This window comes from Microcaecilia unicolor, chromosome 7 (genome assembly GCF_901765095.1).
Source record: "Microcaecilia unicolor chromosome 7, aMicUni1.1, whole genome shotgun sequence".
In the NCBI taxonomy this organism is placed as follows: domain Eukaryota; kingdom Metazoa; phylum Chordata; class Amphibia; order Gymnophiona; family Siphonopidae; genus Microcaecilia; species Microcaecilia unicolor.
Window position 1 is genome coordinate 107,319,303 of NC_044037.1, and position 23,579 is coordinate 107,342,881.

At 46.4% G+C, this 23,579-nt stretch overlaps 1 protein-coding gene across 1 annotated transcript in view; it reads left to right on the forward strand.

Annotated features, from left to right (window-relative positions):
• LOC115474059 (serine/threonine-protein kinase NLK2-like) overlaps positions 1-21,932 on the forward strand; it is an 80,771-nt gene extending 58,839 nt beyond the window's left edge. Inside the window, exons 9-11 of the mRNA XM_030209358.1 lie at positions 18,678-18,876; positions 19,464-19,557; positions 19,819-21,932. Coding sequence (XP_030065218.1) covers positions 18,678-18,876; positions 19,464-19,557; positions 19,819-19,867 — 342 coding nt within the window. The 3' untranslated portion in view covers positions 19,868-21,932. The remainder of the gene's footprint in view (positions 1-18,677; positions 18,877-19,463; positions 19,558-19,818) is intronic.
• The last annotated feature ends 1,647 nt before the right edge of the window (positions 21,933-23,579 follow it).

Here is a 23,579-nt window from a genome sequence, read left to right on the forward strand (position 1 = left end):
CCTTGGACCCAGCAGTGCGCAAGGCGCTGAGCTGGTGGACGCAGACAGACAAGTTGTCTGCAGGAATGCCTCTGGTGACCCCGGAGTGGATTGTCGTCACGACGGACGCCTCTTTGTCAGGCTGGGGAGCCCACTGCTTGGGAAGGACAGTGCAGGGGCTCTGGTCTCCTGCAGAGGTAAAGTGGTCTATCAACTTCCTGGAACTCAGAGCCATTCGGTTGGCGCTTTTGGAGTTCATCCCGGTACTGGCGTTGAAGCCTGTACGGGTCCTGTCGGACAATGCCACGGCTGTGGCCTATGTCAACTGCCAGGGAGGTACCAAGAGCGCCCCTCTAGCCAAGGAGGCCATGAATCTATGCCAGTGGGCGGAAGCGAACCTGGAACAGCTGTCAGCGGCCCACATTGCCGGAGTCATGAATGTCAAGGCGGACTTTCTCAGTCGCCATACCTTGGAGCCCGGAGAGTGGCAGCTATCTGTTCAGGCGTTCTTGGACATCACGAAGCGCTGGGGCCAGCCGAGCCTAGATCTGATGGCGTCATCGGCCAATTGCCAAGTGCCGCGCTTTTTCAGCAGAGGACGGGACCCTCGATCCCTGGGAGTAGATGCTCTTCTCCAACAGTGGCCGACACAAGAGCTTCTCTATGTGTTCCCGCCCTGGCCCATGTTGGGCAGGGTGCTAGACCGGGTGGCAAAGCATCCGGGCCGGATAATCCTGGTGGGTCCGGATTGGCCCAGACGTCCCTGGTATGTGGACTTGATCAGGCTCTCAGTGGACGAACCTCTGCGACTGCCAGTGGAGCAGGGCCTGTTACATCAGGGTCCCGTGGTGATGGAGGATCCCTCCCCCTTTGGTCTTACGGCCTGGCTATTGAGCGGCAGAGTCTGAGGAAGAAGGGCTTCTCAGACAAGGTCACCGCCACTCTGCTGAGAGCGAGGAAGCGCTCTTTCTACTGCTTACGCCAGGGTTTGGCGCACCTTTGCAGCGTGGTGTGAAGCAGGGTCACTTTCTCCATTTACTGCTCCAATTTCTTCAGTGCTGGCGTTCCTGCAAGAAGGTCTGGAGAAAGGCCTGTCGCTCAGTTCCCTGAAAGTCCAGGTAGCGGCCCTGGCTTGCTTCAGGGGCCGCCTGAAGGGTGCTTCCCTGGCTTTGCAGCCGGATGTGGTGCGTTTCCTCAAGGGAGTTAATCACCTGCGCCCTCCTCTGCACTCAGTGGTGCCTGTGTGGAATCTCAACCTGGTGCTAAGAGCCTTACAAAGCCGCCTTTTGAACCCTTGTCGAGGGCATCTCTGAAAGACCTGACGTTGAAAGCAGTCTTTTTGGTGGCTATCACTTCAGCCAGAAGAGTTTCCGAGCTCCAGGCACTCTCTTGTCGAGAGTTTTTTCTGCAGTTCACTGAGGCAGGAGTGACTATTCGCACAGTGCCTTCCTTCCTACCCAAGATTGTTTCTCGCTTCCATGTGAGTCAGCAGCTCTGTCTCCCTTCCTTTCGTAGGGAGGACTACCCAGAAGAGTATTCTGCTCTCAAATATCTGGATGTGAGACGGGTCATCATCAGATACTTGGAAGTGACCAATGATTTCCGGAAGTCGGATCATCTGTTTGTCCTGTTTGCAGGTCCTCGTAAGGGTCTGCAGGCTGCTAAGCCTACAGTGGCAAGATGGGTCAAGGAAGCCATTGCAGCGGCTTATGTGGCCGCGGGGAAGGTGCCGCCTATTCAGTTGAAGGCCCACTCCACTAGAGCTCAGGCGGCCTCGATGGCAGAGGCCGGGTCCGTCTCCTTGGAAGAGATTTGCAAGGCGGCAACTTGGGCGTCGGCCCATACCTTCTCCAGACATTACCGCTTGACTGTGGCTGCTCGGGCGGAGGCCCGGTTTGGAGCTTCAGTGTTGCGGTCAGGGATTTCAATGTCCCGCCCTGGGTGAGTACTGCTTCGGTACATCCCACCAGTCTATGGATTGATCAGCATGATGATATGGAAGGTAAAATTATGTATCATACCTGATAATTTTCTTTCCATTAATCATAGCTGATCAATCCATAGCCCCTCCCAGATATCTGTACTGTTTATATTCTGGTTGAATTTTAGGTTCAAGTTTAGTCTTCAGTTACTTCAGGAGGACTTCGTGTTCAAGTTTTTTCACTTGGATTCTTCAAGAGTTGAGACGAATTTGTGTTACAGTGAGCTGCTGCATTCCTCTCCCCTCCGTTTTACGGGGCTGGATTGAGACTTAAATTCTGCCGGCACTCCCTCCCGCTTCGTGCAGCTGTAGGGCAGCTTTGTACCCCTCCCGCTTCGGCGGTGTTAGGGTCAGTCAGCTCCTCCCGCGGTTGCGGTTGCAGGATAAGCCAGATCCCCCCGCATCGGCGGGGTGGTGTCCCTCCCCCGCTCCGCGGGGATGAGCTGGACGGATTCCCCTCCCCCACTTGTGTGGGGATGAGCTGGGTTAATTCCCCTCCCCCGTTTCGGCGGTGGTGAGCTGGGCAGAGTGTCCCTTTGTGGGTGTAATTCTCTAAGTGCTGAGTCCTGCGGATGGAGCTTTGATATCGACATACTGAGGAGTTTCCGGCAGCACATGACCACATATAGGGAGGCAAAGTTTGCTCTCTATCTCCACCTGCTGGTAGATGGACACAACCCACCAGTCTATGGATTGATCAGCTATGATTAATGGAAAGAAAATGATCAGGTATGATACATAATTTTACTTTCATTGGGGCACATGGAATCACATCTTCATCTACTTAAGTACATAAGTACTGCCATACTGGGAAAGACCAAAGGTCCATCAAGCCCAGCATCCTGTTTCCAACAGTGGCCAATCCAGGTCACAAATACCTGGCAAGATCTCAAAAAAGTACAAAACATTTCATACTGCCCTTCCCAGAAATAGTGAATTTTCCCCGTCCATTTAATAACGGTAGCCGTCCAAACCCTTTTTAAACTCTGCTAAGCTAACCGCCTTTACCACATTCTCTGGCAATGAATTCCAGAGTTTAATTACATGTTGAGTGAAGAAAAAAATCTGTTTTATAGAAGTTTATATTTTAGATACACAAATGGATTCTTCTGTTTTTAGGCATGTTTCAGGGACAAGTGGTTATTTTGTTTCATGCGGATCTCTTTTGTTTAAACATAACTAAATGGGCTATAAGCCCCTAATGCAGTCCATTGGTTTTCTTATATTTTGTTCTTGTGATGACTTATACTGTGCCAAAACTGAAAACTCTTATCTATTTGGTCGATAATAAAATGAGCTCATTGTGAACACTATCCACCCAAAAAAGGTTGCTTTCTGTCTGTAAATGAGGGCAAGATGAAAGGGAAATGGGACTTGATATACCGCCTTTCTGAGGTTTTTTGCAACTACATTCAAAGCGGTTTACATATATTCAGGTACTTATTTTGTACCAGGGGCAGTGGAGGGTTAAGTGGCTTGCCGAGAGTCACAAGGAGCTGCAGTGGGAATCGAACTGAGTTCCCCAGGATCAAAGTCCACTGCACTAACCACTAGGCTACTCCTCCTGAATAAATAAATGTATGTTTGTGTCCATAGTCATGCATCCAAAGGTTATATAATCCTTTCAAGATAGCCAGTTAATCATTTAACTTATTAGTGGAATATAACCACAGAGTCATGCGATAGTCGCATTTTCAATATGATAATACTAGGGCCCATCTAAGGAACAGGTTATTTTGAGTTATTCAGTGGACCAAACTTGCTTTCATTGTTCTATCACCATCCAGCTGTATAGGCAATGTCTTAAAAGGTGGAGGATAAAAGATTTTCTTTTTATATTTTGTCCCACATCCCAAGCAATCTCTGGTTCAATGTGGCTTACTTTTGAAAATACAGTGAGACAGAATAATAGAATTCAGTTGTATCATAGGAGCAAGTACATGGATATGTCTGAAACATTTAACAAAGAGATTACCATATATACCCAGCTGAGCATTTAAAAGTCTGTCCTTCAGTGATGCCACATGTTCTGAAATCATAGCCATAAGTATAGACAGTTATTCAAATATTATCACATGCACACACCAGAACAGGCATCCATACACATATTGCAAAAGTAAGCAGAGTACATCCAAAATTTAATTTTTATTTTCTCATATTCATCTTCCAAAATTTCAGACAGCAGATGTACAGATCAGCAGGACCCAAAGCAGTCCAAAACAAGTAAAGTAAAAAAAAAAAAAACCCCACAGTTTATACCTAATTGTTATTTTAAACCCAAAGAGTGGTTGAACAATTAGGTATAAACTGTGGGGTTTTTTTTTTTTACTTTACTTGTAAAGTAATGCCCTTAATATGTAATACTTGGTATCAATTATGAAACTGACAGAATATTCACATAGCAAGCAGCCTGAGCCAACAGATTTGTTTTCCATTTAACTTAATTAACTTTGTATGAACTTGGTGGCTAATAGTGTGCTGAACTGGACAACGTTGGCAAATTTAGACTGCCTCTGGATAGCACTACTGCATGAAGGAAGCTTCTACCTCATTATTCAATACGTATCTCTGAAATAGTAGTAATTAAAAAACTGATTTTCATAACATGTCTGTTTTGGTGGCCCTTTACTTGGAGAAAACAACTCTGCACGAATACAGGTAGTTCCTATAGCCAGGCCCTCCAAATGACACAATGATTTAAAATGTAGAACAAATTAGTACCCTAACCAATGAAACCAATACTTCATCTGTGTACGTTCGTATTCTGCACAAGCCAGCATATTTGAAAATATAAGTGAGATTAAATAAAAATGCTACCAACAATATTAACGGCAACGAGGATGCAGTAGCTCATAGGTTTGCTTGCTTTATTTTGAGTGCAATAGATGACGGCTGCACAGGGAAGGGGAAACATAGACAAACCTGATTGGCTTCAACTTTTTGATGTCATCCTGTCTCCTGTTTTCTTCAACCACCTTGGGTCAGCACTAGCTGCTTTCTGGTGCTTGCATTATGTGAATGGCTTCATAAACTCGGTTAATAAATCCCAATAAATAAAATTGTGTCTGCACCATGTGGTTTAAGGAGGGAGTGTGTGTCAATGCAGGGAAGCGTGGGGACAAAGGCAAGCTGTGCACAAACATATCGTGAGAAAGAAAGTAATTACCATATTCTCCGAGGACAAGCAGGCTGCTTGTTCTCACATATGGGTGACGTCCACGGCAGCCCCTCCGATTGGAGATCTTCACTAGCAAAAGCGTTTGCTAGCCCTCGCGTGCGCATGCGCGACCGTCTTCCCACCCGAATTCGAGCGTGCTCGTCAGTCGTCTTTTTTCCACGGCTCAGGTCAGCTGTTTTTCGGTCGTTTTGTGCCCTGAGGAGACCCTTGCGCCTTTTGCCGCGTTCTTCCCTTCAGAAGTCTTTGCAATTTTTACCATCGCGTTTGTGTATTTTTCAAAAAAAACAAAAAAACCTTATTTTCAAGTTTTTCCCATTAAGTTTCCTTTCGCTTTCGAGAGCGGCCCCTTTGGCCACCCATACGGGGTTTTTTCCCTACTTTTTGGTGCCCATTGCCATCATTGCGAATTTTGACTTCGCCAGCGTGACTTTTCTGCCCATGTCATCGAAGCCTCCCAGCGGCTTCAAAAAGTGCACCCAGTGCAGCCGGGCTATCTCACTCACTGATAGGCACGTTTCGTGCCTTCAGTGTCTGGGGGCTGGGCATCGTCCTCAGGCCTGCACTCTCTGTCTTCTGTTGAAGACGAGAACTCAGGTAGCGAGATTGGCCCAGTGGAACATTTTGTTTGGGGCCTCATCCAGTGTATCGAGGTCATCGACCGGTGCATCGACGTCTGCGGTACCGAGGTCAACGACCGGTGCTTCAACGTCTACGGTACCGGGATCATCGTTGGTTCTGATGTCGTCGGAGGGTGCCTCTTCTTCAGGAGCGCAGGTGAGGGCTGTCCATTCCCCTGCTGGTGGCAGTGAGTCCTCGAGTAGGTCTCCACCTGCCTCGAGGGCTCCTGCGGTACAGGCCCCCCGGGATCGACCTTCTTTGGACCCAGCCCGAGGAGGTGTTTGGATTCGACGTCCCCCTCTTCGGTAACGGGAGGTTCCAGTGACCTGCTTCATGCAAAGGCAAAGAAGCATCGGCACTGGTCATCTTCCAGACGTGGTACAGAGAGCTCTGGGTCGGGAATCGGCACCCACTAAGCGTCGACGCCGGGAGGACTACTCAACCTTCATTCAGGAGGTGTCGCTGCGCTGTACTATGGAGAGCCCGGTACCGCCTCCACGCCCCGGACAGATTTTGAGCTCGTCGCCTGTGCCGGATTCCTTGCCTTCCTCGGCAGCCGCTCTGAACGAGAGCCTCCGGGCTATACTTCCAGGGATCCTGGAGGAGCTGTTGCGCCCTTCTCCGGTACCGGGGGTGCTTGCGCCTCCGGTACTGTTGATTGAGGTGACGGCTGGCCCCTTGCCCGTGGTGAGGTCTCCAGTACCGGTACCGCTTGCGGTACCCGCATCGGCTGCCTCCTAGGCTGACTCCCCGACGACATCGATGGAGGGAGCTTCATCGCTGCCAGCACGGGAGTCTTCCTCTCGACGTTCCCACCGTGGCCATGTTTCCATGTAGTTGAGGCGGGCACGGCTTCGGACAGAAGTTCATGAACTGGTGTCCGATACCGATGGTGAGGCCTTGTGGGAGGCAGAGGAAGACACTAGATATTTCTCTGACGAGGAGTCTGGCGGTCTTCCTTCTGATCCCACTCCCTCTCCTGAGAGACAGCTTTCTCGTCCCAAGAGTCTATCTTTCACTGCCTTTGTCCGGGAAATATCTACTGCCATTCCCTTCCCTGTGGTTACAGAGGATGAGCCAAGGGCTGAAATGTTTAAGCCACCTAAGGAATCGTCCACAGTACCCATGCATCATGTCCTCAAAAAGACAATGCTGGTGAACTGGGCGAAGCCGCTAACTAATCCCCACATTCCCAAGAAGATCGAGTCCCAGTACCGGATCCATGGGGACCCAGTTGATGCGGACTCAGTTGCCTCACAACTCTGGGGTGGTGGATCTGGCCCTTAAGAAGGTCAAGAGTTCTAGGCAGTATGCTTCGGCGCCCCCGGGCAGAGACCCTAAAACCTTGGATTCTTTTGGGAGGAAGGCCTACCATTCTTCAATGCTCATCTCCAAAATCCAATTGTACCAGCTCTACATGAGCATTCATATGCGGAACAATGTACGAGTTGGTGGACTTGGTGGACAAGCTCCCTCCTGAGCAAGCCAAGCCTTTTCAGCAGGTGGTCAGGCAGCTGAAGGCGTGTCGTAAATTCCTGGCCAGGGTTGCTTACGATACTTTTGATGTCAAGTCCAGGGCCGCTGCTCAAGGTGTGGTGATGCGCAGACTCTCATGGCTGCGTGCCTCCGACCTGGAGAATAGAGTCCAGCAGCGGATTGCGGATTCTCCTTGCCTTGGGGATAATATTTTTGGAGAAAAGGTCGAACAGGTGGTAGAGCAACTCCACCAGCAGGACACTGCTTTCGACAAATTCTCCCCCCGGACGCCTTCAGCGTCTACCTCAACTGGTAGACGTTTTTATGGGGGAAGGAGGACTGTTCCCTATTCGAGTAAGCGTAGGTACTATCCTCCCTCTCGCCAGCCTGCTGTCCAGGCAAAACCCCAGCTTGCTCATTCCCGTCAACAGCGTGCGCCTCAACAGGCCCCTGCAGCTCCCCAGCAAAAGCAAGGGACGGGCTTTTGACTGGCTCCAGCAGAGCATAGCCGAAATCAAAGTGTCCCTGCCGGACGATCTACCGATCGGGGTGAGGTTAAAATTTTTTCACCAAAGGTGGCCTCTCATAACCTCCGACCAGTGGGTTCTTCAACTAGTCTGGCTAGGATACTCCTTCAATTTGGTCTCAAAGCCTCCAAATTGCCTGCCGGGAGCTCAGTCCTTCAGCTTCCAGCACAAGCAAGTACTTGCAGAGGAACTCTCCGCCCTTCTCAGCGCCAATACGGTCGAGCCCATGCCACCGGGGCAAGAAGGGCTGGGATTCTATTCCAGGTACTTCCTTGTGGAAAAGAAAACGGGGGATGTGTCCCATCATAGGCCTAAGGGCCCTGAACAAATATCTGGTCCGAGAAAAGTTCAGGATGCTTTCCCTGGGCACCCTTCTTCCCATGATTCAGGAAAACGATTGGCTATGCTCTCTAGACTTAAAGGATGCTTACACTCACATCCCGATACTGCCAGCTCACAGACAGTATCTTCGATTCCGTCTGGGAACACGGCACTTTCAGTACTGTGTGCTACCCTTTGGTCTCACCTCCGCGCCCAGGGTGTTCACAAAATGCCTGGCTGTCGTAGCGGCATCTCTACGCAGTTTGTGTTCCCTTATCTCGACGATTAGCTGGTGAAGAACACCTCCATGGCAGGAGCTCTCTACAGTCCATGCAGATGACTATTCGACTCCTGGAGCTGCTAGGGTTTGTGATAAATTATCCAAAGTCCCACCTTCTTCTAGTACAGAGACTTGAATTCATAGGAGCTCTGCTGAACTCTCAGACGGCTCGTGCCTACCTTCCAGAAGCAAGGGCCGACAATCTTCTGTCTCTCGTTTCCTGGGTGCGGGCATCTCAGCAGATCACAGCTCGGCAGATGTTGAGATTGCTCGGCCATATGGCCTCCACAGTGCATGTGACTCCCATGGCTCGCCTTCACATGAGATCAGCTCAGTGGACCCTAGCTTCCCAGTGGTACCAGACTGCTGGGGATCTAGAGGATGTAGTCCGACTGTCCACGAGTTTTCTTCAATCCCTGCATTGGTGGACAATTCCGTCCAATCTGACTCTGGGACGTCCCTTCCAAATTCCTCAGCCACAAAAAGTGATGACCACGGATGCGTCTCTCCTGGGGTGGGGAGCTCATGTCGATGGGCTTCACACCCAAGGGAGTTGGTCCCTTCAGGAACAAGGTCTACAGATCATTCTCCTGGCGTTGCGAGCGGTCTGGAACGCTCTAAAGGCTTTCAGGGATGTGCTGTCCCAACAAATTATTCAAATTCAGACAGACAATCAGGTTGCCATGTATTACATCAACAAGCAGGGGGGCACCGGATCTCGCCCTCTGTGTCAGGAGGCCGTCAGAATGTGGCTTTGGGCTTGCCGGTATGGCATGTTTCTTCAAGCCACATCTCTGGCAGGCGTAAACAACAGTCTGGCCGACAGGTTGAGCAGGATCATGCAACCTCACGAGTGGTCGCTCAATTCCAGAGTGGTACACCAGATCTTCCAAGCGTGGGGCACCCACTTGGTGGATCTTTTCGGTACTCGACCCAATCACAAAGTCCCTCAGTTCTGTTCCAGACTTCAGGCCCACGGCAGACTAGCGTCGGATGCCTTTCTCCTGGATTGGGGGGGAGGGCCTCCTGTATGCTTATCCTCCCATACCTTTGGTGGGGAAGACTGTTGAAACTCAAGCAGGATCGAGGCACCATGATTCTGATTGCTCCCTTTTGGCCGCATCAGATCTGGTTCCCTCTTCTTCTGGAGTTGTCCTCCGAAGAACCATGGAGATTGGAGTGTTTTCCGACCCTCATTACTCAGAACGAGGGGGCGCTTCTGCATCCCAACATCCGGTCCCTGGCTCTCACGGCCTGGATGTTGAGAGCATAGGTTTTGCCTCCTTGGGTCTCTCTGAGGGTGTCTCCCGAGTCTTGCTTGCTTCCAGGAAAGATTCCACTAAGAAGAGTTACTTCTTTTTATGGCGGAGGTTTGCAGTCTGGTGTGACAGCAAGGCCTTAGATCCTCGCTCGTGTCCTACACAGACCCTGCTTGAATACCTTCTGCACTTTTCCGAGTCTGGGCTTAAAACCAACTCTGTAAGGGTTCATCTTAGTGCGATTAGTGCATATCATTACCGTGTGGAAGGTAAGCCGATCTCGGGACAGCCTTTAGTTTGCTTCATGAGAGGTTTGCTTTTGGCAAAGCCCCCCCCCCCCCCCCCCCCCCCCCCATCTAACCTCCTATATCATGGGATCTCATCGTCGTTCTCACCCAGCTGATGAAACCTCCTTTTGAGCCACTGGATTCCTGCCATCTGAAGTACTTGACCTGGAAGGTCATTTTCTTGGTGGCTGTTACTTCAGCTGGCAGAGTCAGTGAGCTGCAAGCCTTGGTAGCTCATGCTCCTTATACTAAATTTCATCATAACAGAGTATTCCTCCACACTCACCCTAAGTTCTTGCCGAAGGTGGTGTCGGAGTTCCATCTGAACCAGTCAGTTGTCTTGCCAACATTCTTTCCCCGTCCTCATACTGGCCCTGCTGCACACATAACATAGTAACATAGTAGATGACGGCAGAAAAAGACCTTCACGGTCCATCCAGTCTGCCCAACAAGATAAACTCGTACATTGGACTGCAAGCGAGCATTGGCCTTCTACTTGGAGCGGACACAGCCCCACAGACAGTCCGCCTAAATGTTTGTTTCTTTTGATCCCAACAGAAGGGGAGTGGCTGTCGGGGAAACGCACCATCTCAAATTGGCTAGCAGATTGCATCTCCTTCGCTTACGCCCAGGCTGGGCTGACTCTTTAGGGTCATGTCACGGCTCATAGTGTTAGAGCCATGGCAGCGTCAGTGGCCCGCTTGAAGTCAGCCACTATCGAAGAGATTTGCAAGGCTGCGACGTGGTCATCTGTCCACACATTCACATCGCATTACTGCCTTCAGCAGGATACCTGACACGACAGTTGGTTCGGGCAGTCCGTGCTACAGAATCTGTTCGGGGTTTAGAATCCAACTCCACCCCCCTAGGCCCCTTTTTATTCTGTTCCAGGCTGCACTCTCAGTTAGTTGGAGAAGTTTAGGTCAATCTCAGTTATGTCCTTGCCGTTGCGAGGCCCAATTGACCATGTTTGTTGTTTTGAGTGAGCCTGGGGGCTAGGGATACCCATATGTGAGAACAAGCAGCCTGCTTCTCCTCGGAGAAAGCAAAAGCTACATACCTGTAGAAGGTATTCTCCGAGGACAGCAGGCTGATTGTTCTCACCAACCCGCCCGCCTCCCCTTTGGAGTTGTGTCTTCCCTTGTCTTTGTCTTTGCTATTTACTGGACTGATGAGCACGCTCACGTTCGGGAGGGAAGACGGTCGCGCATGCGCACGCGAGGGCTAGCAAACGCTTTTCCTAGTGAAGATCTCCAATCAGATGGGCTGATGTGGACGTCACCCATATGTGAGAACAATCAGCCTGCTGTCCTCGGAGAATACCTTCTGCAGGTATGTAGCTTTCGCTTTGCAGCTGCTTGTAGTTGTTTATAGGGCAGGGAGGACACATTGTTCCCTTTTGTAACATTCATTTGTACAAGGTGGCAGGAATTGGTAGCCTGAGGCAGGATGGGACCTTTACAAGACATCATCTCTGGTGATGAGGGTTTAGATAAATTGGCTGCTTTAGTAGAATCATCATCTTCTTTCTAAATAAACAGAGTCCTCTCTAAAGTTGCCTTTATTTAGGCGGAGTATAAAGGTAATCTGCAAAGATCCTCAGCTGCAGTAGCTTCTGTTCACGGACTCCAGACTACCTTGTGACCTCCAGAAGAGTTTAAAGTTTACTAAATGGAGCCAGGAAGCTCTCTGACTTCTTGTTATATCCAAAGAAGGATATTTCTGTATGGTTTGCAAACATCCTCGTCTGCCTTTTTAATCTCTTCGGGGTACAGATAGGCCTCCGTGCCAGCAGCACAAGCCTCCATCTCCCAGTATTTCGGCTTCTCCCCGCACCTGTAGGTGGCATTAGGAGGGTAGTTTTATAAAGGGATGCCTATTTGGAGCCTATTCTATAAAGTAGGCATCTACCTTTCTTTTATAGAATATTAGTGTAACAAGTCAAAAACATGTCCATATTTTATGCCTGATCACAGACACCAGTCTTAGAGCTGTGTAAGAATGCTATAATTTGTGCACCTCACTCAGACTTTCCCCATATGTATGCCTACCTTCAAACTCAACATGCCATTGCACTTAGGCAGGCACCATTGCATAGAATGATGCATAGTTGGAATTTGTGTGTATGTGCACACATAAGAACATAAGAATAACCATACTGGGTCAGACCAATGGTCCATCTAGCCCACTATCCTGCTTCCAACAGTGGACAATCCATAGTAACATAGTAAATGACGACAGATAAAGACCTGAACGGTCCATCCAGTCTGCCCAACAAGATAAACTCATTTTACATGGTATGTGGTACTTTATATGTATACCTGAATTGACTTGTCCCTGCCATTCTCAGGGCACAGACCGTAGAAGTCTGCCCAGCACTGTTCTTGTACTAAAAGTTCTGAAGCTAACGTCAAAGCCCCTTAAAATTTACACTCCAGCCCATCCATATCTATTCAGTTACGATCAGGGCGTAGACTATAGAAGTCTGCCCAGCAGTGGTTTTGCTTCCCAATTACTGGTGTTGCTACCCAATCTCCGCTAAGATTCTGTGGATCCATTCCTTCTAAACAGGATTCCTTTGTGTTTACCCCACGCATGTTTTAATTCCATTACTGTTTTTATCTCCACCACCTCCTGCAGGAGGTTATTCCATGTATCTAGCACCCTTTCCGTGAAAAAAATACTTCCTGACATTACTCCATAATCCAGATCACAAGTACCTAGCAGAAATACTTTTAAAACAAATTGGAGGAAATGTTTTACACTCAAAGAATAGTTAAGCTCTGGATCTTGTTGCTGAAGGATGTGGTAACAGTGGTTAGCGTATCTGGTTTAAAAAAAAAAGGTTTGGACAAATTCCTGGAGGAAAAGTCCATAGTCTGTTATTGAGACAGACATGGGGAAGCCACTGCTTCCCCTTTGGTAACATGGAATGGTGCTACTAATTGGGTTTCTGCAAAGAACTTGTGACTTGGATTGGCCACTGCTGGAAGCAGGATACTGGGCTAGATGGGCCATTGGTTTGACCTAGTGTGGCTATTCTTATGTTCTTAATTCAAATATTCTGGTTTTGCACCATATAATAAATTTTTTTTAACAATGAAGTACACAACTTAAGAAAATTCCTCTAGCCTCCAAAGGAAGCTACTGCAACTCAGTATAAAGTGGGATCACTCTCTCATATTTAGTTTTAGAGAGAATCAAACTGGCTGCTATATTTTGAACAGTTTGCAATCTTTTCCATACCATAGCGGAACAACCCACATATAAAACATTACAATAATTGATTTATAATAAAACCAATTTTTATGTTTCACATATATTTTGATATTGTCATCTTTTGTTTATTTCTGACTTGAAGAAAAGGTATTGCCTTTGAAAGCTAGTCAAAAAATTATTAAATTAGTCCAATAAAAAAGTATCTTATTTTCTATTTTTTATTCTGTTCTATTCTATTTTCAGTATTTATATCCTGCTTGTATCAGCAAAGAATCTAAGCGGGTAACAATAAGAAATTAAATATACAAAGATCCCAATATAAAACCATTACATCACATATTAAAATATTTGAAAAAAAAAATACATTTTTAAAGCTTTTCGAAAAGGCAAATCTGGTAATGTACTTATTGGAATGGAATTTCAGATTTTATTAGATTTGAAGTATAAATGAATTATGAAAACTTTTATATCGAATATTTCTAATAGATAGTAACCCCAGTATCACTAGAATGAAAACATGAAGATTTTCGTTGGGCTGGAAAAGTTTTAAGCTGGATGTGGGAGAATGGACAAAGCCATTTAAAATTTTAAACACCAAATAGGCACCTTTGAACTCGACTCGTGCACGAACTGGTAACCAATGTAAATCCCTTAGCAGTGGGGGTCACATGACCAAATTTCCGTTGTACAAATATCAGTTTCACGGCAGTATTCTGCAGCAATTGAAACCTATTATAGAGTTTCAGATGTAGGCTTACATGCAAAGAATTGCAATAATCAATTTGAGATATGATTATTGCGTGAACTAGTATTTGAAAGTGTTCAGGAAGAAAAGTAGATCTAATTGCTCTTAGAAGACGCAGTTTTAAGAAAAATCCTTTATGATTTATCTGAGGTTCCAAAGTCAGTTGGGTATCCATAGTGAAACTTAATACCCTAGAGGGGTTCTGTGTACCTTGTCCTGTTATAGATCCTTGTTTAAAATACATGCCTAACTTATTCTTTCACTATCTCTCTTCCTGGATCTGGCAGACTGCCTTTTTTTATTTGAATTCACACTCCTCTTACTGTCCACATGTTGAGCAGGCTTCCTCCCATTTCTGTGCTCTCTTAGCATCTTTCCTTTGGAATAGACTTCCACCTAATGACCCCAGCAGGCCACCATCCTGATAGTCTTTAGAAGAAAAGCACAAAATTCAACTGTCTAAGTTGGTTTCTTTGATATCTAATTCCCTCAGTTTGTACTTTGTTCAGATGCGCTTATTGATATTAACTCTCACAAGGCACCCTGACTAAGGCACTGTGTATTAAAAAAAAAAAAAAAAAGTCCTGGTATTTTTAAACTCTGCCATTGGTGTTGCTTTAAAATAGTGACCATGCTGAATTATCCAGGTGCTGCCGCTATTCGGTGCCATTACATGGATAACTGTCTGGACAAGTTAGGGCAGCTCTACTGCATACCAGTCTGGTACTATTTGGGTAGTGCCAGGGCAGTCAAAGATTTTAATGGCATTATCTGGAAAATTCTTCTGAAAATCAGTGGCTTGCCCCAGTAATTGGCACTCTTATCCGCATACAGTAAGTGCTGTTGAATATCAACCCATAAAATCATATTTTGTATACCCTATCTTTTAATGGATCATATATTCTGTATCTTCCTTATTCAGGTTCTGTGCAGGTAGTAATAAAAAGAACTTGATGATTACCAAGGAAGTACAGCCATACAGTGGTGGAAATAAGTATTTGATCCCTTGCTGATTTTGTAAGTTTGCCCACTGACAAAGACATGAGCAGCCCATAATTGAAGGGTAGGTTATTGGTAACAGTGAGAGATAGCACATCACAAATTAAATCCGGAAAATCACATTGTGGAAAGTATATGAATTTATTTGCATTCTGCAGAGGGAAATAAGTATTTAATCCCTCTGGCAAACAAGACCTAATACTTGGTGGCAAAACCCTTGTTGGCAAGCACAGCGGTCAGACGTCTTCTGTAGTTGATGATGAGGTTTGCACACATGTCAGGAGGAATTTTGGTCCACTCCTCTTTGCAGATCATCTCTAAATCATTAAGAGTTCTGGGCTGTCGCTTGGCAACTCGCAGCTTCAGCTCCCTCCATAAGTTTTCAATGGGATTAAGGTCTGGTGACTGGCTAGGCCACTCCATGACGCTAATGTGCTTCTTCCTGAGCCACTCCTTTGTTGCCTTGGCTGTATGTTTTGGGTCATTGTCGTGCTGGAAGACCCAGCCACGACCCATTTTTAAGGCCCTGGCAGAGGGAAGGAGGTTGTCACTCAGAATTGTACGGTACATGGCCCCATCCATTCTCCCATTGATGCGGTGAAGTAGTCCTGTGCCCTTAGCAGAGAAACACCCCCAAAACATAACATTTCCACCTCCATGCTTGACAGTGGGGACGGTGTTCTTTGGGTCATAGGCAGCATTTCTCTTCCTCCAAACACGGCGAGTTGAGTTCATGCCAAAGAGCTCAATTTTTGTCTCATCTGACCACAGCACCTTCTCCCAATCACTCTCGGCATCATCCAGGTGTTCACTGGCAAACTTCAGACGGGCCGTCACATGTGCCTTCCGGAACAGGGGGACCTTGCGGGCACTGCAGGATTGCAATCCGTTATGTCGTAATGTGTTACCAATGGTTTTCGTGGTGACAGTGGTCCCAGCTGCCTTGAGATCATTGACAAGTTCCCCCCTTGTAGTTGTAGGCTGATTTCTAACCTTCCTCATGATCAAGGATACCCCACGAGGTGAGATTTTGCGTGGAGCCCCAGATCTTTGTCGATTGACAGTCATTTTGTACTTCTTCCATTTTCTTACTATGGCACCAACAGTTGTCTCCTTCTCGCCCAGCGTCTTACTGATGGTTTTGTAGCCCATTCCAGCCTTGTGCAGGTGTATGATCTTGTCCCTGACATCCTTAGACAGCTCCTTGCTCTTGGCCATTTTGTAGAGGTTAGAGTCTGACTGATTCACTGAGTCTGTGGACAGGTGTCTTTCATACAGGTGACCATTGCCGACAGCTGTCTGTCATGCAGGTAACGAGTTGATTTGGAGCATCTACCTGGTCTGTAGGGGCCAGATCTCTTACTGGTTGGTGGGGGATCAAATACTTATTTCCCTCTGCAGAATGCAAATAAATTCATATACTTTCCACAATGTGATTTTCCGGATTTAATTTGTGATGTGCTATCTCTCACTGTTACCAATAACCTACCCTTCAATTATGGGCTGCTCATGTCTTTGTCAGTGGGCAAACTTACAAAATCAGCAAGGGATCAAATACTTATTTCCACCACTGTATGTTACTAATAGAGCTGCACGCTAATCACGATTAAAAAATGTAATCACACTTAATGATTAGCTGCCTGCCTGCGCACACACACACACGCATGCACGGTCAGTCCGGCATCTCTCACTCCCTTTCACGGACTACCAGCGGTTCTCTCTCCCCTACCGGTTTACCCTTTTCATTTTCAGTAAATCTTCGCCCTGTAGCAGTAGTTGTATTGAAGCTCTGCTTTAGCCTGCACCGGGCCTATCCCTCTGACCTATCCCGCCCCTTCTGACACAACTTCTCGTTTTCAGAAGGGGGCGGGACGAGTCAGAAAGAAAAGGCCTGGTGCAGGCTGAGGCAGCATTTCAGTATGGCTGCCGCTGCAGGGCGAACACTTTCTGAAAATGAAAAGGTAAACCGGGAGGAGAGATTTGCCAGCGGGGGGGGGGGGGGGAAGGAGAGATGCCGGATCAACCGTGCATGCAAGGGAAGGAATTGAGAGAGAACCATGGGGGGGGGGGAGAGGAAACAGAGAGAGAACCGTGGCTGGGGGGGGGGAGGGAGGAGAGGTAATCGTGGGCAGGGCCAAAACTGAAGGAAGATAATGCTGGACTGTGCACAAGGGGAGGGGGAAATAGGGAGAGATACAAATTGAGGGAGAGCAGCTGGCCTTACGGAATTTAAAGGGGGTTTGGACAGATTTCGGAGGGAAAAGTCCATTGAACATTATTTAAAAAAAATTTTTTTTTTTTGGGGGGGGGGGGGGGGGTTGCTGGGTTCTTCAAGCATGGATTGGCTGCTGTCGGAGACAGGATGCTGGGCTTGATGGACCCTTGGTCTTTTCCCAGTATGGCGGTGCTTATGTGGAGTGGGGAAAGTGGAGGGAGAAGAGAGAGGAAGAGATGTTGGGCTCAGAGAGAGGGAGAGAGACAGCGATAATAGACATGGGGTGGAGAGGGTGAAAAGAAGAGAGGTGGTGGAGGGGGGGGGGGGGTTTGGGAGAGAGGAAAGAGAGAGAACGGACCTGGGGGTAGAGGGTAGGAAGGGCGAGAGAGTTGGACCTGGAGGTGGGAGAAAGGAAGATATTGGTCCTTTAATCAGTGGCATAGCCACAGGGGAGGGGCCTTGGAGACCTAGGCCCCTTCCTTGGCACCTGTTCAATGGCTGGTGGGGTAGCTGATCCGCTTCCTGAGTCACCCCCTTCCTCCTCGTACTGCTTCAGGAGTGAGAAAGTCAGCGGGGTGCCTCCAGCCACCAACACTTGCACTCTCCAAGCATGCACTGAGCATGCTTGGAGAGTGCAAGTGTTGGTGGCTGGAGGCACTCCACTGACTTTCTCGCTCCTGAGGTAGCACGAGGAGGAAGGGGGTGACTCAGGCAGCGGATTTCTTCAACTGGCAGGGCTTTGGCATTCCCACCAGGAAAAGTATGATATCTAATGTGGGGAGGGAGAGGAAATGGGTGCCCCCATCCCCTCCCATGCCGCTCCCCCTCCCCCTCCCCCATGGACTGCTGGCTATGTCCAACCTTTGATCGCACAATTAAATATTTTTATTGAAATGCAGCCCTCGTTACTAAATAATAATTATTTTAGTCTCATAAAAACAAAAGGACTAACAAACAGTTCATGTTCCTGATAACAAACATTTTTGAAATAAAAATGCCATAATGCAATGGCATATTATTCTTACCTCAGATGGCAATGAATTCCACACTACAACTGCTTGAAACGAGAATGAAGATGGCAAAAATATCTTGAACTTGACTTTACATATTGGTGGGAAACATAATTTGATTTCAGCGACAATATCTATCACCACCTGATAATAGCTGAACTGAAGGGATCAGATAAAAAGGAGAATGACCATATAAAATCTTAAATATAAACATACAGACTTTATTTTTTTTTTTTAAATTACATTTGTACCCCGCGCTTTCCCACTCATGGCAGGCTCAATGTGGCTTACATGGGGCAATGGAGGGTTAAGTGACTTGCCCCGAGTCACAAGGAGCTGCCTGTGCCTGAAGTGGGAATCGAACTCAGTTCCTCAGTTCCCCAGGACCAAAGTCCACCACCCTAACCACTAGGCCACTCCTCCACCCTGGCATCTATTGGTAACCAATGTAAACTAATAAGCAATGGGGTAACTATATCATATTTCCACTCTGAAAAGATTAATCTGGCCGCCATATTCTGAATTTTCTCTATATGTCTATTTATAAATGTAAGGTGTTTTAATTCTGGAATTTTTGGCGCAGCTGAAGCGGATTTCGGCAAAGGATGCACTCACTCACCCGTACTTGGATGAAGGACGACTGCGCTACCACACTTGCATGTGCACCTGCTGCTTCTCTGTTGCCGCTGGTCGCGTCTACACTGCTGAGTTTGAGCCTAGTGCCGGCCCCAAGTTTGATGATTCCTATGAGAAGAACTTGGTCTCTGTCTGGCAGGTCAAAGGTGAGTGCGCCCTAAGAAAGAAATTATAGAGGCTGGGGAGAATGAGGTCAGAGCTGCAGCCAAGAAGACTTATACAGTTCCTGTTTTGCACGCACATCCTGTAGTGTCCAGAGGTCAGAACTGTAGTCTGGAATTTATGTTGAAGGCCCCTCGTGGCTGGGGAGTGGGCTTCCCCTTTCCCAGCCTCAGGTTTTTAAGAGGAAGAGAGCAGTATAACACTAGGGTTATCAATATTCACATGCCACCTCCTGGAAACTTTCTTCAGTTAAATTACTTAAGTCTGCCCTGCAGCTGAAAAAGCACTAAAGCACCTCATATCCTGCGACTGGGCTGAAGTTGCACAATAACAGTCAAGTCATTTCAACTCTGTGGCAAGAAATGAGCTGCTTAAGTGCTCTTCCAGCTGCCAAAGGGACTCAAGTAATTTAAAACAAAACTGCTGGGAGATGGCACAGCAACTTGGTTAAAAGTTAGCAGTGTTTGCTACACTCTGCTTTTGTCCCCACAGTATGTAGTTGCTGCGCGCCCTCCCCCTCTCCCAGCTTTGCACTGAAAAATTGTATTATTCTTGCTTTCTTGTCTTCTAGAACTAGTACATCATTTTATAACTGATCATCAACAGGGGAAACGAGCACCGCTCTGCATTAATCCTCAATCTGCAGCCTTCAAAACTTTCATTCGGTAAGTGGAACCCCAAAGCTAGTGCTATTCCTTTCCCTGCTGTCTGCTGGGAGAGCCTGGATCTGCAAGGATTGAGAACCCTTCCATATTATTGACTTTGTAGGGAGTAGCCTTTAGCACCATGCTCAGTCATTGGTTATCAAATTTTACCACCCTTTGCTAAGTCTGCTTTCTGTCAGTAGGCGTGAATGCCATTGAGTATTTCCTTCTTCCTGATTCGTATCCCTGTTTGTTCTGTATTTTTTTCTGTATTATGCACAGATCCACTGCTTGGCATTCCTCCAAGGTATCGAAGAAAGAAGAAAGATGAAAGTTGCTTATGCAGGAGCCAAAACAAAACCACAAAAAGAAGAAAACGAGGGAATATTTTCTTAAAATCTAGAAAAATGGAAGGATTTCAGCAGAGGGCACTGAAGGGAGTTCAATACAGTCTTGGGACAGAGCCAAAACCTCTAATGGCAACAGTAGAGGTCCCTCACACTGTCTGCTGATTTATTAAGCCCTTACACTGAATGTGCTTGGTAATTTTTTTTTTTTTTAATGTTTGAGTTTCTGTTTTTAACTCTTTGCTCTGGCAGTTCCAAATGTCTTTGTTTTTCCCTCCTGTCTTGCCTGCAGTGTCTTTTCCCTTTCTTCTGTTGAAAGTTGGATGCGGGAATACTCCACAATCCCTGTTGTTTTCGGGCATGTGTTTTGTAAAGCAGATCCACTGTAAATAATTAAGTCTTGCCTGTGCAGCATACTAGGGGTCATGAAGTGATCATTATGTGGCATGTAAGTCCACTTCAAGTATTCATCGACCCCTCCCAGAAACTCATGTTGTTTAAAGTGGGTCCACTTTTTTTTTTTTATAAATGTGCTACTACTTTGTAGAGCTTCTCTGTTGATACTGATGAGAAGTCTTGCTTTGAACACTCAGCCCTTCAGTACAGCCTCCGATACTGATTTAATAGAAAATACTACCAGACACTCCCCTGTCTATACAATCCTGGAGTACTGGCACCAAGGCTACCGTCTTGACACCCCTCTTCCATTCCACTTCCCCCGCCCCCACCGCCGCCTCCTCGTGGTGCTTTTCATATCCTTTTTCAAATGCTGCTTTTAAGGGGGCAGGGATGGAAATGATGGAGAAAGGATGGAGGTGATGGAGCCACATATCCTACCCCCAGGACAAAACAGTTGATTTCTACACTCAGAAGAAGTAGTGTCTGCTTGATATATATATATATATATATATATATATATATATATATATATATATATTTCTCTGGATTTATCACACCTCAGGTGCCGTGTGTGTTTATCTGGGTTTAAGCCACCTACTACCTTGACAAATGCTATGCTTGTCACAGAATCTCAGTATATGCTTCACTCTCCTGGAAATGACAAACTTGTGCAGTATGTCAGTGGGCTGGAAGAGTCCAAGCCTTAAAGCTTTTAGCAAGTTTATTGGGGGTTTGGGGGGGTGGGGGAGTGAGGGAAGTCATTCATTCATTTTTATTTTATTTTTTAAACAAGAGCCTTAATTACAGAAGGGTGATAACCTTCTAATGGGGTTGTAATCATAGTAAAGAAAACCCTGTAGAGGGGGAATAGTATGCCTAAAATGAGAGAGAAATTATACCAGGCAGTGTTGCAACAGAAAAAACGTAGGTAAGAGGGCAGTGCACTTCTAACGGTGTGTAAAGGAGGTCAGTGTGTTGTAACAGAGCAACCATATATAGCGGTAATAGTGCACTTTCTTATAAGAAAAGGAGAATAAGAGACAAGATCAAAGCAGATTTATGCTAGTGAGAAAAAGGAACTGAAGTCGGGCCTTAGGATCTCTCTCCACAGTTGGTTTTCATGATCTCCCTAATAAATATGCATGATATATTACTTTAGCTCTTAAACCCACTGGACACAAATGGATCTTGTACTCCCTGGGAATAGTCTGGAAATGGTCAGGGGAGCCCAAACAGCACTGTTATACCGCAGTGAGTAAGAAAATGGGCAGAAATTGTCCCAATTTTATTAGATGGCGTCAGCCTGATTAAAAAGATGCAAGTGCATCTTGATGATGTTCTTGTGCATTTGACGATCAGTGAACTTTGTACTGTAAGCATTGAGATGACCATTAACAGCAGATACGAGAGCTTGCCGTTATCTCCAATGTACCCTGGCAGAGAGACGAGGTTCATTCCTGTCATACGTTCAAAATTAATACAATACACTAATAAACAATCACCAGAATTGACTAAAAGAGAACTGTGTAATTATTTGATGGACACACACTACAAACTCCAATATGACTTGGAGAAAAAGGACCTCAGCATATACCCTTAGCACTCAAGCTTAGCAATGTAGCGCTGAATCATATGTCCTAAAAAAAAAAATCTCCCAATTATAGTTCAGAGTTCAAAAGTAATTGCTTTCCTTTCTGTAGAAATCCTGTAGATATCGATAAAACCTATTGCTCATCTTAGACCCGTAGAGCCATATGTTAACTTGCCATGATCGTTCCATGACTAAGCCTGAGTGCTATGGGTATGTGCTGAGATCCTTTTTATCCCAGTCAGATTGGGGTTTGTAGAATATGTGTGCTGAATAATTACACAGTTCTCTTTTAGGGACCATTTTACTAAAGCTTAGCGCTGTGGGCTTCTTAGCATTTAGCACGCGCTAATTCTGTTGGCACGCGCTAAGCTTTAGTAAAAGGCTCCCATAGTCAGTTCTGGTAACTGCTTATTAATGCAATAGCTTTTTGCTTTATTCACCAGCCACTCTTGTTAGATTCATTCTGATCACCAGTAACTCTATTTGGATACCTTGTCCTGAGTCTTATTCAGAGAGTAGGAGTAGTTCAGTTTACATTGGAAGGGTACAGTGGAGCTGGGAATCCTATGCCCAGAGAATTGACCCCTGCTTCTGCCCCACCCAAGGAAGTGCTAATGGGACATTATAGATATAGATATTATTGCTGTAGAGCTGAACCAGTGAGCCCAGTTCCTGGAGGTTCTCTGAATTTTCCTTTCTTACAGGCCCTTTTACTAAGCTGCGTTAGGCGCACAGGATGTGCTCAAGCATCCTGCGGTAACTGCCAAATCAACACATGCTAATCATATGCTAAACATATTCTAAATTATTTTTGAGGGGGTGTGTCAGGAGGCGGAGAGTGGGCATTCCTGCGCTAATCAGTTAATACAGCTGCATTACCACGCATTAACTGGTTAGCGCAGGAAATAATGTGCGAGCCCCTTACTGCCTACATAGTTGGTGATGGTAAGCGCTTGCTTGTTAATATTTTTTTAATAGCTGCGCGCTAATTTCGACAGTGCTTAGCCATTCAGTACAAAAAGGCCATTTTAACGACTGGTAAAAACTGCTTTAGCATGCAGGAAACTCAATAAGGCCACTGTTTGCTGCAGCTTAATAAAAGGATCCCTTAGTGCAATGTGGGGCTTGTAGTCCTGTTTAGAAGCAACTATCAAAATACAAGTGGGGAGAGGGGAGGAAGGCCAAAACACTCATTGTTGACCTTAGGTCTCCCTCCAGTCCCCTTCTGCCTTGAATAGAGGGCCTCCTGTCAGAGGGGCTTATTGAAGGTGGGAGACCAACCCCATATTTTCTTAGTTTGTTCCTATCCGTCCTTTCCACGCTCTATCCCCTGTAATGATCTGACGTGAATGGATCAATAGGGAAATCCCAGGCCTACCCAGTTCCTCAACATCCTCACTCCCAAAAGAGCTTCTGAAGTGTTAGTTTTATTTCATGAGCCCTATCCTCCAGAGTTTTAACCGTTTTTGTTTCTTAGCCCCCACGCTGAGTTCTGCATATTTATACTGTGGTACATGTGGGTGTCTGACCTAGAATGTGTGTTTGTGTGTTTTTAGGGGGAGGGAAACAGAGAGGATAACTTTTTTTTTTCCTTTAATTTTTGTTACTGTGCTTTCAATTCCACTCAGAAAATCTACCTCTTATTCTGTGAAGTCTTGACATTTTATACTTTATATTTTGTTGCTGTAAAATGTCTTGTTTTGAGT